The sequence below is a fragment of the Eptesicus fuscus genome, chromosome 6 (genome assembly GCF_027574615.1).
Source record: "Eptesicus fuscus isolate TK198812 chromosome 6, DD_ASM_mEF_20220401, whole genome shotgun sequence".
NCBI classification, from domain to species: Eukaryota; Metazoa; Chordata; class Mammalia; order Chiroptera; family Vespertilionidae; genus Eptesicus; species Eptesicus fuscus.
Window position 1 is genome coordinate 59,664,578 of NC_072478.1, and position 13,519 is coordinate 59,678,096.

The window sequence follows — 13,519 nt, forward strand, 5'->3', positions numbered from 1 at the left end:
GTCTCAGTGGTTGAGCATCAACCTATTAACCAGAAGGTCACGGTTCCGTTCCTGGTCAGGGCACATGCCTGGGTTGTGGGCTCAATACCCAGTAGGGGACATGCAGGAGGCAGCTGATCAATGATTCTCTCTCATCATTGATGTTTCCCTCTCTCTTTCTCCCTCTCTCTTCCTCTTTAAAATCAATAAAAACATTAAAAAACAACAACAAAGCTCAGTGTTGACCTTTGAAGCACCTTTTAATGGGTAGGGTGCAGAAGCTGTATTTCAGGGGGGTAAGGAGATTAGCTAATCTGAATATTCCTTTTGGAAACAATCAAGATAGAATTTGAGTATAGTTGTAATGTTTTAGTTAAGAACTCCATTATAAATTTTTTCATAAATATGCTAAAAAGAATCATGTATTAGCCCTTGTAAAGTTTCACAGGAATTACAATTTTTTTTTTCAGAGACTAAACATTCTCTAATAATAATAAAGAACCTAAGTCCTTGAAATTAGTTGTCCTAAATGTTGTTTAAAACTAGAGGCCGGGGGCACATATTCGTGCACTGGTGGGGTCCCTTGGCCTGGCCTGTGCCCTCACACAATCTGGGACCCCTCAGGGGATGTCGGACTGATGGTTTCAGCCCCGATCTCTGCAGGCCAGCCAAGGAATCCGTGCACCGGGCCTCTAGTATGCATGTAAGATCTTTGGTTAATCTCTACCCGCCCTCCCCACTCCCCCCTTCCCTCTGAGATTCATCAGTCTGTTCCATGTTTCTATGCCTGTGTGTTGAGCGTCTGTTCCCTGGTGGTCAGTGCACGTCATAGCTACCAGTCTAATGGTTGCTTAGGCTTATATATATATATACTAGAGGCCTGATGCACGAAATTTGTGCAAGAGTAGGCCTTCCTTCCCCCAGCTGCCGGCACCGGCTTTCCTCTGGCACCCAGGACCTGGGCTTCCCTCTGGCCGCCGCCCTGGGACCCGGGCTTCCCTCACAGCCCTGGCTTTGTCCGGAAGGATGTCCGGTTATTATTATAGATAGATAGATATAGATATTATTAACTCTTTTAACTCACTTTGCAGGGTGTCATGCACATATGGGTGCTTAATAAATGGTATTTGAAAACATTTGTTTGTTCATCATCCATTAGAAAAGACTAGCTGCAATAATCAGTTGACAGTTCTCTAGGAGTGGCTGCCAAGAATTGGAAGCAGTGTTTTCTGCCATTAAATGAAGAATCAATAAGGTCAAGGAGAGTCTGGCCCAGGAATAACCTAAGTAAAATGCAGAAAAGATGAATCTAAGCCAAATCTTCATTCTCAAAATTGGTCCATACTGGATCCTTATTCATGATAAGGTTTTCATGGTCCATAAATGCATATGGCAAAATAACTTAGGATAAAATAACTTTGTAAAATCATGTACCGCTTTCAGAATCTTAAAATAACCATGGTCCTTCTCAGAAAAATGTACATTTTAGCCAACAAAATTTTACCTTTTTTTGACCCCTATTAAAAAAACCCATGTCTTAAAAAGGCTTTTTTATACATATAAATAATTTAATTTTCCTGTCTAGTAGCTCAAAATATAGTATAAATCCACTAAGCTATTTTGTATATTATACTGTCTCCAAAAATTTTACCCTTAATGGATGTTCTCTGTGAATTGAGAAGGCTTATTTTTTTTTCTTTTGTCATATTATTTAGTGCTACCAGGTGTAGAATTTTTTTTTAATTTCATAAATCTTTTTTTTTAATTTAATAAATTTTTATTGTTCAGATTATTACAATTGTTTCTCCTTTTTCCCCCCATAGCTCCCCTCCACCCTGATCCCACCCCACCCTCTGCCCTTACCCACCCCCACTGTCCTCATCCATAGGTGTACAATTTTTGTCCAGTCTCTTCCTGCATCCCCCACACCCCTTTCCCCTCGAGAATTGTCAGTCCACTCCCTTTCTATGCCCCTGATTCTATTATATTCACCAGTTTATTCTGTTTATCAGATTTTTTTATTCAGTTGATTTTTAGATTCACTTGTTGATAGACATGTATTTGTTGTTCATAATTTTTATCTTTACCTTTTTCTTCTTCTTCCTCTTCTTAAAGAATACCTTTCAGCATTTCATAATACTGGTTTGGTGGTGATGAACTCCTTTAGCTTTTTCTTATCTGTGAAGCTCTTTATCTGCTCTTCAATTCTGAATGATAGCTTTGCTGGGTAGAGTAATCTTGGTTGTAGGTTCTTGCTATTCATCACTTTGAATATTTCTCCCGTCTGGCCTGCATAGTTTCTATTGAGAAATCAGCTGACAGTTGTATGGGTGCTCCCTTGTAGGTAACTAACGGTTTTTCTCTTGCTGCTTTTTTTTTTTTAAATATTTTTATTGAGGTATTATATGTGTACATATCTTACTATTACCCCCCCACCCCACACCCACATATGCCCTCCCCTCCCAGAGTTTTGCGTCCATTGTTTATGCTTATATGCATGCATACAAGTCCTTCGTTTGATTTCAGAACTCCCCCACCTTTCCCAAACTTTCCCCCTGTAATTTGAAAGTCTGTTTGATGCTTTACTGTCTCTGTATCTATCTTTTTGTTCACCACTTTATAATGTTCTTTACTATCCCTAAATGAGTGAGATCATGTGGTATTGTTCTTTCATTGACTGGCTTATTTCACTTAGCATAATGTTCTCCAATTCCATCCAGGTTGCTGCAAATGATGAGAATTCCTTCTTTTTTATGGCAGCATAGTATTCCGTTGTGTAGATGTACCACAGTTTTCCGATCCAGTCATCTGCTGATGGGCACCTAGGCTGTTTCCAAATCTTAGCTATTGTAAATTGTGCTTCTATGAACATAGTGGTGCATATATCCTTTCTGATTGGTGTTTCTAGTTTCTTCGGATATATTCCCAGGAGTGGGATTACTGGGTCAAATGGGAGTTCCATTTTCAGTTTTTTGAGGAAACTCCATACTGTTCTCCACAGTGGCTGCACCAGTCTGCATTCCCACCAGCAGTGCACGAGGGTTCCTTTTTCTCCGCATCCTCGCCAACACTTGTTGTTTGTTGATCTTGCTGCTTTTAATATTCTCTGTCTTTTGCTCTTGGCATTTTAATTATGATGTGTCTTGGTGTGGTCCTCTTTGGATTCCTTTTGTTTGGGGTTCTCTGCGCTTCCTGGACTTGTAAGTCTATTTCTTTCACCAGGTGGGGGAAGTTTTCAGTCATTATTTCTTCTAATAGGTTTTCAGTATCTTGCTCTCTCTCTTCTTCTGGCACCCCCATAATTTTGATGTTGGTACGCTTGAAGTTGTCCCAGAGGCTGCTTACACTATCTTCATATTTTTGGATTCTTTTTTCTTTTTCTTTTCCTGATGAGTGTTTTTTGCTTCTTTGTATTTCAAATCTTTGACTTGATTCTTGCGATTCTCTAGTCTTCTATTAGATCTCTGTATAGTATTTTTTATTTCAGTCAGTGTATGCTTAATTTCTAGTTGGCCGTTTTCATATACTCGAGGGTCTCGCTAAATTTATCGGCCTTTTCTAGAAAATTCTTGAAAAACCTTATAACCGTGGTTTTGAACTCTATATCCAGTCGTTTGCTTTCCTCCATTTCTTTCATTTGTGACCTGTTTCTTTGTCTCTGCATTTTGGCTGCTTCCCTGAGTTGATAGAGTGGCTTTGTGTGCTAGGTGTCCTATAGGGCCCAGTGGCTCAGTCTCCCCAGTTACCTGAGGTGGACACTCTTGGTGCACCCCTTTGTAGGCTGTGTGCACAGTCTTGTTGTAGTTAAGCCTTGATGGTTGTTGGTATCACTGGGAAGAATTGACCTCCAGGCCAATTGGCTGTGAGGATCAGCTGTGTCTGTGCTGGGAGAACTTCTGTGCTGGAGACACCCTTATGAGACTAGACTTGCATAAGCCTCTGTGCTCAGCTTGGATGGGGCGGAGTCTCAGGGCGGAGCAGACAGCATTGGTTTCCCGTCAGCCCTGCCCTATTAGGCCCCTGTGTCTCAGTGTCCCGTGGTAATCGCTGCAAGCACCTCTGAGAGAAAGTCGCCCTCGAGTTCCGCCCGCTGCCAGACAGTCCAGTTTCTCCCCGTATGAGTCTGGGTCCCCAGAGTCTCGCCCAGAACTGGAGTTCAGTACAGTCGGGAGCTTTTGTCTCCTTCCTGCTTGAGGAAGCCAGCCGCATACTCAGTTGCCCTCCCACTCCGCTCGCGTGCCTCGGTACCTCTGCCTTCCGCAGCTCCTGTGAGTCTCAGTGTGCTTTTCTCTTTCCTGACAGTCCAGTTTCACCCCGTATGAGTCTGGGTCCCCAGAGTCTTGCCCGGAACTGGAGTTCAGCGCAGTCGGGAGCTTTTGTCTCCCTCCCGCTTGAGAAAGGCAGCCGCACACTCAGTTGCCAGTCCCCTCCGCGCGTGCGCCCGCGTCTCAGTACTTCTGCCTCCTGTAGCTCCTCTGAGTCTCAGTGTGCTTTTCTCTTCCCTTCTAGTTGTAGAATTTCCCCTCAGCCAGCCTTCCTGTGGTTCTGGATGATGTCCGTTTTGTCTTTTAGTTGTAGTTTTGAAATAGTTGTGCGAGGAAGCAGTTTAGGTGTTTACCTATGCCACCATCTTGGTTTCTCTACCAGGTGTAGTATTAATGGGTCCCTACAACAGAAATGTCCTCAAAGTAAGTGCTGGATTATTATTTGTTGAATAAATGAATGAATATGTGACTATGGGTTTAAACATCTTTATTTTAATAATATTTTTTAAAACAGTAGAATAAAACCTGCAAATAGAGAATTAAAGAGTAGTATTAAAACATGACAGAATTCATTTTTTCTTTGTGAATCTATCCACTGCATTCCTAACCTATTGTCTATCTTATAGGGTTGATGAACCAGGCCTTACTTAATGGTCTTAAATAACTTGATTTCCAGTTTATTATTCTTGATAGATATGTTTTTCTTGTAGCTTAGTTTTCTTAACCTTTTCCCCCCCGTAAGTATACCCAACACATCACACCCCAGCTTTGAATTTCATCCTTAGATTGGTTTTATCAGAAAAAAAAGCTTAGGCTGTTTGGCCTCCTCTTAATGTTCTCCCACCAATTCACTGCTCAAAATTGTTCCCATTTAAGAAATATTTCTCAGACTCTATCTATTGCTTTAGCTTTTGACATTAAAAAGCCAGACAACCATTTTGCAATTTATAATTCATATATATAATAGTAAAATAGGTTTAATTTTTTTATCCATTTTATAACTTATAAGCTTTATAGATGAAGATTGTTTTGTAGCCGAAACCGGTTTGGCTCAATGGATAGAGCGTCGGCCTGCGGACTCAAGGGTCCCAGGTTCGATTCCGGTCAGGGGCATGTACCTTGGTTGCGGGCACATCCCCAGTGGGAGGTGTGCAAGAGGCAGCTGATCGATGTTTCTCTCTCAACGATGTTTCTAGCTCTCTATCCCTCTCTCTTCCTCTCTGTAAAAAAGCAATAAAATATATTAAAAAATTATTTTTAAAAAAAGGAAAAAAAAGATTGTTTTGTAGAATTTTTGTCCTTGAAATCATAGATACTGTGTAACTTGGGTCAAAATTTTAACTTTTACACATAGTTTCCTGATGTGTAAAATGAGGTCATTGAACTAAATCAGTGATTCTCAAATAATTTTACCATTGGTAGTTAAGGAGCTTTTAGTACTAAAATAGGAAATTGGCATTCTTCTCTCAAATTATAGAAAAAAATTAATGGATAGAATATCTCTTACCTATAATTTTTTAAAACTTTAAAGCCTGTTTATCCTTTGTTTGTACTAGTATCTGATAGAGCACACCATTCTGAGTTGTTTTTTTAAGTGTTATATATTATCTCATTCATGGTAGGGAAAGAGATCGTGATGTTCAAGTTCCTTATTTTTAAAAAATCTCTTGGTGATATTGTCTCTAGGCTCCTTTCCAACCATAACATTTTTTGATTCTGTGCACTAGATAAAGGGAAAACACAAATGAATTCAACAGGGCAAGCTAAAAATAAAAAACATTGAAAACCTATATGGTATTTGAAATAATTGTATATTTATATATGTAGCTCCCAAGAATTTTTCCAACATGATTACTACAGGGATCATAAAATCCATGGACTAGCCAAAGGTATCTAATTACTAGACTTTAATGATAATGGTTATATTATGAAGACTTGTTTTCAAAATGGAGAGGTTGGAGGATGGAAGAGTTGATGTCCAGACTATAAAGAATTATGAAATGGAAAGAACTGCTCGGGACTCTAGTTGAAAGTTAAAGGTCATTCACAAACTTTACCCTTTTCTTTATCTAAGCTGTGAAATGTCACAAGTTGGGAGTTCAAACTGCTCCTTCCTTCTGTATTAATTCTCTTTTGCAGATTAACATATTACCCCAAATTTAGCAGCTTAAACAATAAACATTTATTATATTGTGTAGTTTTCAAGGTAAAGGTTTGGGGAATGGGTTATCCTCGTGGTTCTAACTCAGGGTCTTTCAGGAAGCTGTAGTCATCTGAAGGCTTGGTTATTAGCGCTGCAGGTTTTGTCTCCTAGTAGCTCTGTCACATGACCATTGGCAGGAGGGCATTTTCCCTGCCTAATGGGCTTCTCCACAGAGTTACTTGAGTATACTCAAGACATGGCAGTGAGCTTCCTATGAGAGAGTGACTCAAAAGGAAGAGATCAAGCAGACAATTTCTGAAGTCACACCCCATCACGTCAGCTTTCTTCTGTTTGTTAGAAGTAAGCCATTAAGTCTAGCCCACACTCAAAGGGAGAGAGGGAATTAGGCTCCACCTTTTGAAGGGAGGAATATAAAAGAATTTTCAGACAAGAAAATCCATAGGTACTAAATGCAGCATAACAGATAAACAGGCCTTGTTACTTTGGCGTTGGGGAGTGTTTGAGGATAAGGGCTCTAAAGCCAGAGATGCTTGGGTTCAAATCTTGGCCCTGCTTCCCATTAACTCTGACCTCAGTCGAGGAACCTTAGAGTCCTCATCTATAAAATGAGCACAATAGTAATACCCATTTCATAGGGAGGTAGAAAGGAATAGGTGAGAAAAGTGAATGTAAAGCATTTAGCATAGTTAGTGGCTTTTATTAAAATAAGAATTAGCTATTTTTACCTTAATTTTTCTTGCTAGTACACAGCAATAACTCTGTAATGTTATCAGAATATGAATTTGTTCTCTAGTGTCTAGTGTCTACCTATTCTCAGTTTTTTATTCTGCTTATTAATACCCGCTTAATCTTTGAAGACTTGAGAAATGCAGACTGTGTGTGTGCATATACACACATATGCATGTTATATATGCACATATTCACATATGGTTTGAAAAAGTATGTGTATATTTAAATACTGTCACATTTATATTTTTTACATTTTGCCATGTTGCTAAATTCTTCAAATATGTTTTTAAAAAAATATATATTTTTTTATTGATTTCAGAGAGGAAGGGAGAGGAAGAGAGAGAGAGAGAAACATCAGTGATGAGAGAGAATCATTGATCGGCTGCCTCCTGCAGCACCCCCTACTGGGAATCGAACCCACAACCCAGGCATGTCCCCTTAACCAGAATCGAACCTGGGACCCTTCAGTCTGCAGGCCGACGCTCTATCTACTAATCCAAACCAGCCAGGGCTTCAAATACGTTTTTAACGAATGTATTTCTATTTCCAAAAGCATCCTATCTTTACTTGCTATTCCCAGTATATTATTGGTTTATAAAAAGTATTGATGGCTTTTGAAAGCCTAGTTAAAATAGCAATGCAGAATTCTATTTACAATAATAGCATGGCAGAATTGCATTTATAGTCCAAGAAATTGTGTTTTTTACAGAGCATTAAATATATAGGAGTTTTTTCTTCATTAATTTTTATCATTAACACATGTACATAAAGTATATAGTATATATGTGTGTACATAATAACTGTGAAGTATTATGTAGGAATAGATACAGCTTCTATTTTCTTATAAAATATAAGACCTGGATATATATAATCAGGATGTATAGCAATTAAAACACACACACATACTATTCACTTCTTTTTTTTTTACTATTCACTTCTTAAGGTATAGATCAAGAAACAAATAGTAAAATAAAAAGTTAGGTATTAGGCTTTAAACTGACAGCCAAGCTTACCTGTCACATCCAGAAAAAAAATACAAAACCTCTGTCTTACGTTACTCTCTTCCCTTCTAAATACATGAAAAACTACTGATTGATAGGAGTGGAAATTCAGATATGTTATAATTTCAATTATCTGCCTAAAGGCCTAGAAACTATCCAAGTCTAAGATGCTGCCTATCAATGGATGATCCTTATTTTAAACTGACTAGATCTAAAAAATAAAAGCTATCAGTCATATATTTCCTTTTGTCCAAGGAGTAGCAGGTTTACCTGCTGCAAGAAAGAGTTCCTTATTTGGTTTAAGGGGAGTTATACTTTGGAAATGGCCTATAGGCTCTTTTTTGGGAGGGTGGGGATCGTGATGGTTGGGCCAGGGGAAAGGGCCAAAAGAATAAATTAGTATTCAGAAGAAATGAAAAGGATAAAAAGTCATAGCTATGTAAATTTATTCCGAAGTTGCACTGACATGTCAGGCAAATATTTTAAAAATGATATTGTATTAATATTACCACTGGAGGAATATTTTTCTCTAGATTATCAGCACAATTCATTCAATTCTGATAATAAAAACTATGCCTTATTGTCACTTGTAACTGCCAAGTCCTTTTTGTTTTTATTCAGCAAATACTTATTGAGCACTTACCATGTAGGAGGCACGGTTGTACTTAAATTTTGTGTAGGAACAACTTTGAGGAAAAAGTTGTTTCAAACTTTTTTTTTATTATCAAACTTTTTTTATATTGTGAAATTCTGAAACTAGGGAAGCATTTTCGTAGTTTTTGTTTTCATGAAGCCACGTCTGAATCATTTTATTGGTTTGATTTCCTGTGTTAATAAATTTGTAGTCAACAAATGGCAATTTACCTCCCCCTTCTATTGTATTTTAATATGAACTTCATTTGTAATGAGGTTTCTATCAAAAAGATTTTTTAAAGTAGATGATGCTATAAATGAATACGTTTATTTGTTCCCCAATGAACCTAGCAGAAGTGAAAGGGTGCTTGAATGTCATGACTATCAGATTGAGGAAGGATAATCAGACCTCCCAGGGGTAGGAGTGTTGTGTTGTTTACTAATAAATGCCTGCTTAGTGTGCCTTCCACGACGAAAAAGGACGCAGTTGTCTCTGAAGTAGTTGGAAGTGTCTTACTTTCCAAGTACAGCTTTTAGAATATTTGGTGGATATGGCTTTTTTGGGGTTGGTATTCCTGTTTTAAAGTGCAGCCTTTTCAAGTGAAGGGGTTCCATGTTGCCTAAGCTTTAAAACGGCCAAAACCAGTTAAAGAGCCACCTTTATTTACAGCTGCGGGACGCGGCGTTAGGGCTGTTCCAGGAAGAAAATTGGGCTCATGGCCCTTCTCCAGAGCGGGGACAATTGCAGACTTTTCTTCCGCAGAGCGTGAAATGCGCCTCTTCCTGCCGCGGGCCCTGCCCCGCCCCGCCCCGCCCCGCCCGCGGCCCCCGGGGCGACCCCAGCCTCAGGTGTCCCTCCCGCCGCGGCCGGCCGGCCGGGCGCTCCGGGGGCGTCGGGACTTCCTGTCTGGGCGCGGGGCGGAAGGATCGCGTTGCCAGCCAAGGCGGCCGCCGCCGCCGCCCCTGCCGTTAGGTGGTGGGGTTTCTCCGCCCGGCGGCGGGAGGCGGGCCGGCCTCGGCTTCCTGTCGGAGGACGCGCAAGGATCTGGGCGTCGGTGTGTGAGCGAGTGCGTGAGTGTGTGTCGGCCGCACGGCGTGGCTCGGGCCGCGGGTTCCGCCTCCCCCCGCCGCCGCCGCTCACGGTGGAAGTCAATGTGCAGCAGCAGCGCCAGCCCGGGGATAAACATGGCGACGTCTCTGCATGAGGGGCCCACGAACCAGCTGGATCTGCTCATCCGGGCTGGTAAGGGCAGGGGAACTTTTCTCCGGTGCAGCGGTGCAGCGGGCGAGGGGTGCACCCAAGGCGGGGTGCCTCCCCCGCGGCGGTCAGTGCCGGGGTACAGTGTCCGCCTCGGTCCCTGGGGCGGCCGGGGGAGAGGGGGGTAGTGAATGAAGTAATGGAGGCGACGAATCAGGAAGTGATCACCTTGGAGAGTAACCTGCCTGGGCTCCGGCACGGCCGCTGCTGGGGGGCTCGGCGAGCAGCGCGGCAGCGGCGGGCGGAGCGCTGGCAGCGGGAGCCGGGGCGCCGAGCCGCAGGGAAGTTGGGGACTCGGGCGGACGAGTTGCGCGCTGCGCCCCAGCCGCCGAGGAACCAGGAAGTGAGTGCGGCTGTTGTCTGTCGGCGGCGCCTGCCACGCTGTCTGGCCGGAGAGGCCGCTCTGCCCGCGGCCGGGGACGGCGGGCTCCCCGGTGAACGCTCGCCGCCCCCGCCCCGTTCTTCTTAGACCTGGTCCACGGACCCACGACTTCCGCATGGACGGGGCAGCCCGGGCCATGTCCGGTGGACCGCTACCCGCCAAAAAAATGCCCTGACCCTCCCCACCTTGTGCAGCCTCGGAGTAACGGTTCTGGAAGGGTCACTTAACGTGGAGCGGCCCGGGGTGCGGTGTCTCCCGGCCGCCCGCCGCCCCTTCCTCATCGCATGGGTGGCAGTGAAGAAGTAGGCTCATGCCCCTTCCCTCGTGGGTGTTTTTTTTTTTTTTTTTTTTTTTTAGGGGGAGAATGGGAAGGACACGGAATATCTTGTGTACCCCTGACCTGGCGCGCTGGGGTGTCAGAGGAGGAGGCTAATTTTTGTAAACAGTGGGTGAATGCGAAGGAGTGGGGCGGCGGGAGGGAGTCTCGGCCCTAGGGAAGTCTCAGCACGGAATTGCCCCCGTACCCCCTCCCCCCCCAAACCTCCCACCATAGCGGAAGCGCCTCGGAGAGGACAGAACGGCCGGGATTGACAGGCCTCTCGTTCCAATCTGCTCGCTGAGATGTTCCAAATGAGAACGTTGATTTCTGGGGGCGGGACTCGGGGCTCGCGCTGGGCCAATGGAGATTGGGCGGGAGTGAAGCTGACAATGTACGCATGGAATTGGAGGGAAGAGGAGTGTAAACACGGAAGTGGCCGCGGGGGTGGGGGATGTGCAGCGCCACTGCTGCAGCGGAAGGGCACGGACTTAAGTTACATAGAAGCGGCAGCTTTACTTAATGGACAGCGCTGCGAGGGCCCGGAATCGATGCAGCAGTGCTTGCATCCTATTGACTTACTAGAATAATAAACACACATGTTCCTTTCCCCCGGTCCTATTTCATATCGCCACCGATGGGAATTGGAAGATGGGAAATACCAAAGAGTAATGCTGTAAAAGATGTTGCGCCCCCCCCCCACCCCCGTTTTCCAGCCATTGTTTTTAGGTAGGGCACGTGAAATTAGTTTGGTTGGTGAAACTGTGATTCTGTTCGATTGGGGGAAATCATGAACACGTGTATTTCTGAATTTAACAGAACTTTAAGATTAAAGAAACTGTATGTATTGTATAACACATGAGTGACCAATCTTTATTCTGTAAAATGTAATACAAGACGTTTTAAGGGTCCCAAAGAAAAAAATCAGCTTACTGAGTAGTGATTAAAACACATTTGCCAGTTATTTTCTGATCAGAGTAAGAAATTAGTAAGAGGTAGAGTACAAGGAGAACTTGGTTCCATTGTGTGTGCTCAATTCACTAATAACATAATATGAATTAAGGGATGGAATTTTTGGCTTTGTAGGATTGATTGGGTCAGTGATATTTCTGTGAGTGATAAACATGTACATTTCAGGAAATGGTTCCAGTGGTTTTGAACATACGGAGAGAACCATAGAATAACCCCTGTAGTTAGAATCTTGAAAAATATTGTAAAGGTAAAGGGCTTAATTTTGTCTATGGAAGGTATTTTTTTCATAAGCTTTTAGAGTTATTAGTGAAACTGAATGTGACCTGTAGATATTTTGCTTGGAGTGGATACATATAGGCAGCCTACAGTTTGAAAATACAAATATTTAATATCCCTTTGTTAAGGTGGTGGTGGTGTTTTTTAAGTTAAAAGCCGACTTGCAGCCCTACTGCATTTACTTAGTATATATAAATCTTACGATCAAAGTTTGCTTCATGAGTTTAATGTCTTGTAAAGAGTATGTTTTACATATAATTGTTTTCAAATTATTTCCTCAATCATGTTCATGTAATCTGAAGCTCCTTTACAAGTCCTATTTTAGAAGGAAACTTGAGATAGGTTTGCTGATTTACACTAGGTTTATTCAGTGAGTTCAAGTTGGGGAGGAAAGGTGGCCCAGGAAATGTAGATCTGGGGATCTAAATTTTTATTGCTGCCAGTTTCCAATGACAGTGGGAGAGTAGTTTATAATGTTTGTAATTGTAAAATGGACAAGATGATACCTTTTTAATTCCCTTGAGGGAAGTTGTCAGGTGTTATCCATCATCCTTCCTCAAAGATTTTACAGTCAAATTGAGGCGACAGATAAAAATCTACATAATATTTAAGTATATACAGTGATTGCTATAATGGGTTGATGATTAGTGTAGAATGACTGATAATAAGAAAAAGTTATGGAGGAGATAAGATTTTCAGTTGAATATTGTTCGCTAAACTTTTTTTTCTAATCAAATATAAAGCACTTAATATTGTTATATGTTAACACTGTTATAAAGGTACTAACTAGAGGATATATTTTCCTTTTACTTTCCTCCTTTAGAGGCTTAACTATCAACTTTAGTTAGCTATCTATCAACTTCAGCTTTAGTTGTAAACATTTATGCTGTCAGAAGAGTTTGAGTAAAGAATGAAATAAATAAACTCAGTAATCATTTTAACATACAAAAGAGTTGATATACTTTATAAAACTTTCACTGGCAACATGGTATGAGAAAGAGCCTTAATTCTGAAGTCAGGAGAAGAGGACCTACATCTGGCTGTCACTAAACTATATCTGTACTCTTTAAGGCTTCATTCGGATTGATTAGGTGATCTATAACTTTTAAAGTTCTGAAATTATAAATGGCTCAGAAATATTTAATAGGAGGTGAAGGCTTTTCTTTTTCTTGGATTTCTTTACATTATGCCATGTGAATGAACATGTCTAAGGTTATGAAATTGGGAGGTTACTCACTTTCTTTTAGCCAGTCTTGGAACTTGAATATGAGTATGATATAGTTAATAATTTAGGCTCATTTCTAGTATGTACATATATATAGCTTATGGGAAAAATGGATGTCGATAGGAAAAAAAAGAATGTCCCTTAATATTTCAGCAAAAGTATTGTGTATGTATAATCTGGATTTTCTTGAAGATTTTCAATTTAAAATATTCTGCCTTCTTATTCTCAAATATACTTTTCTTGACTATTATTTTTCTTCTTTTTGAGAATTGAGAAGTAGAGTCACTATAAGCTTTGTTCTACTTTAAGGCGGTTATTA

General features: G+C 41.5%; 1 protein-coding gene across 9 annotated transcripts in view; it reads left to right on the forward strand.

The window, feature by feature from the left end:
• ELF2 (E74 like ETS transcription factor 2) overlaps nucleotides 1-13,519 on the forward strand; it is a 96,075-nt gene that overhangs the window by 60,423 nt on the left and 22,133 nt on the right. Inside the window, exon 1 of one of the 9 annotated variants that reach the window (XM_008143594.3) lies at nucleotides 9,655-10,014. The exons of 7 other annotated variants lie outside the window; for them this stretch is intronic. In XM_008143594.3, the coding sequence (XP_008141816.1) occupies nucleotides 9,924-10,014 (91 nt within the window). In that variant the 5' untranslated portion in view covers nucleotides 9,655-9,923. Of the gene's footprint in view, nucleotides 1-9,654; nucleotides 10,015-13,519 lie in introns of those variants that run through there. One more of the 9 variants, XM_008143587.3, reaches the window with a different exon arrangement.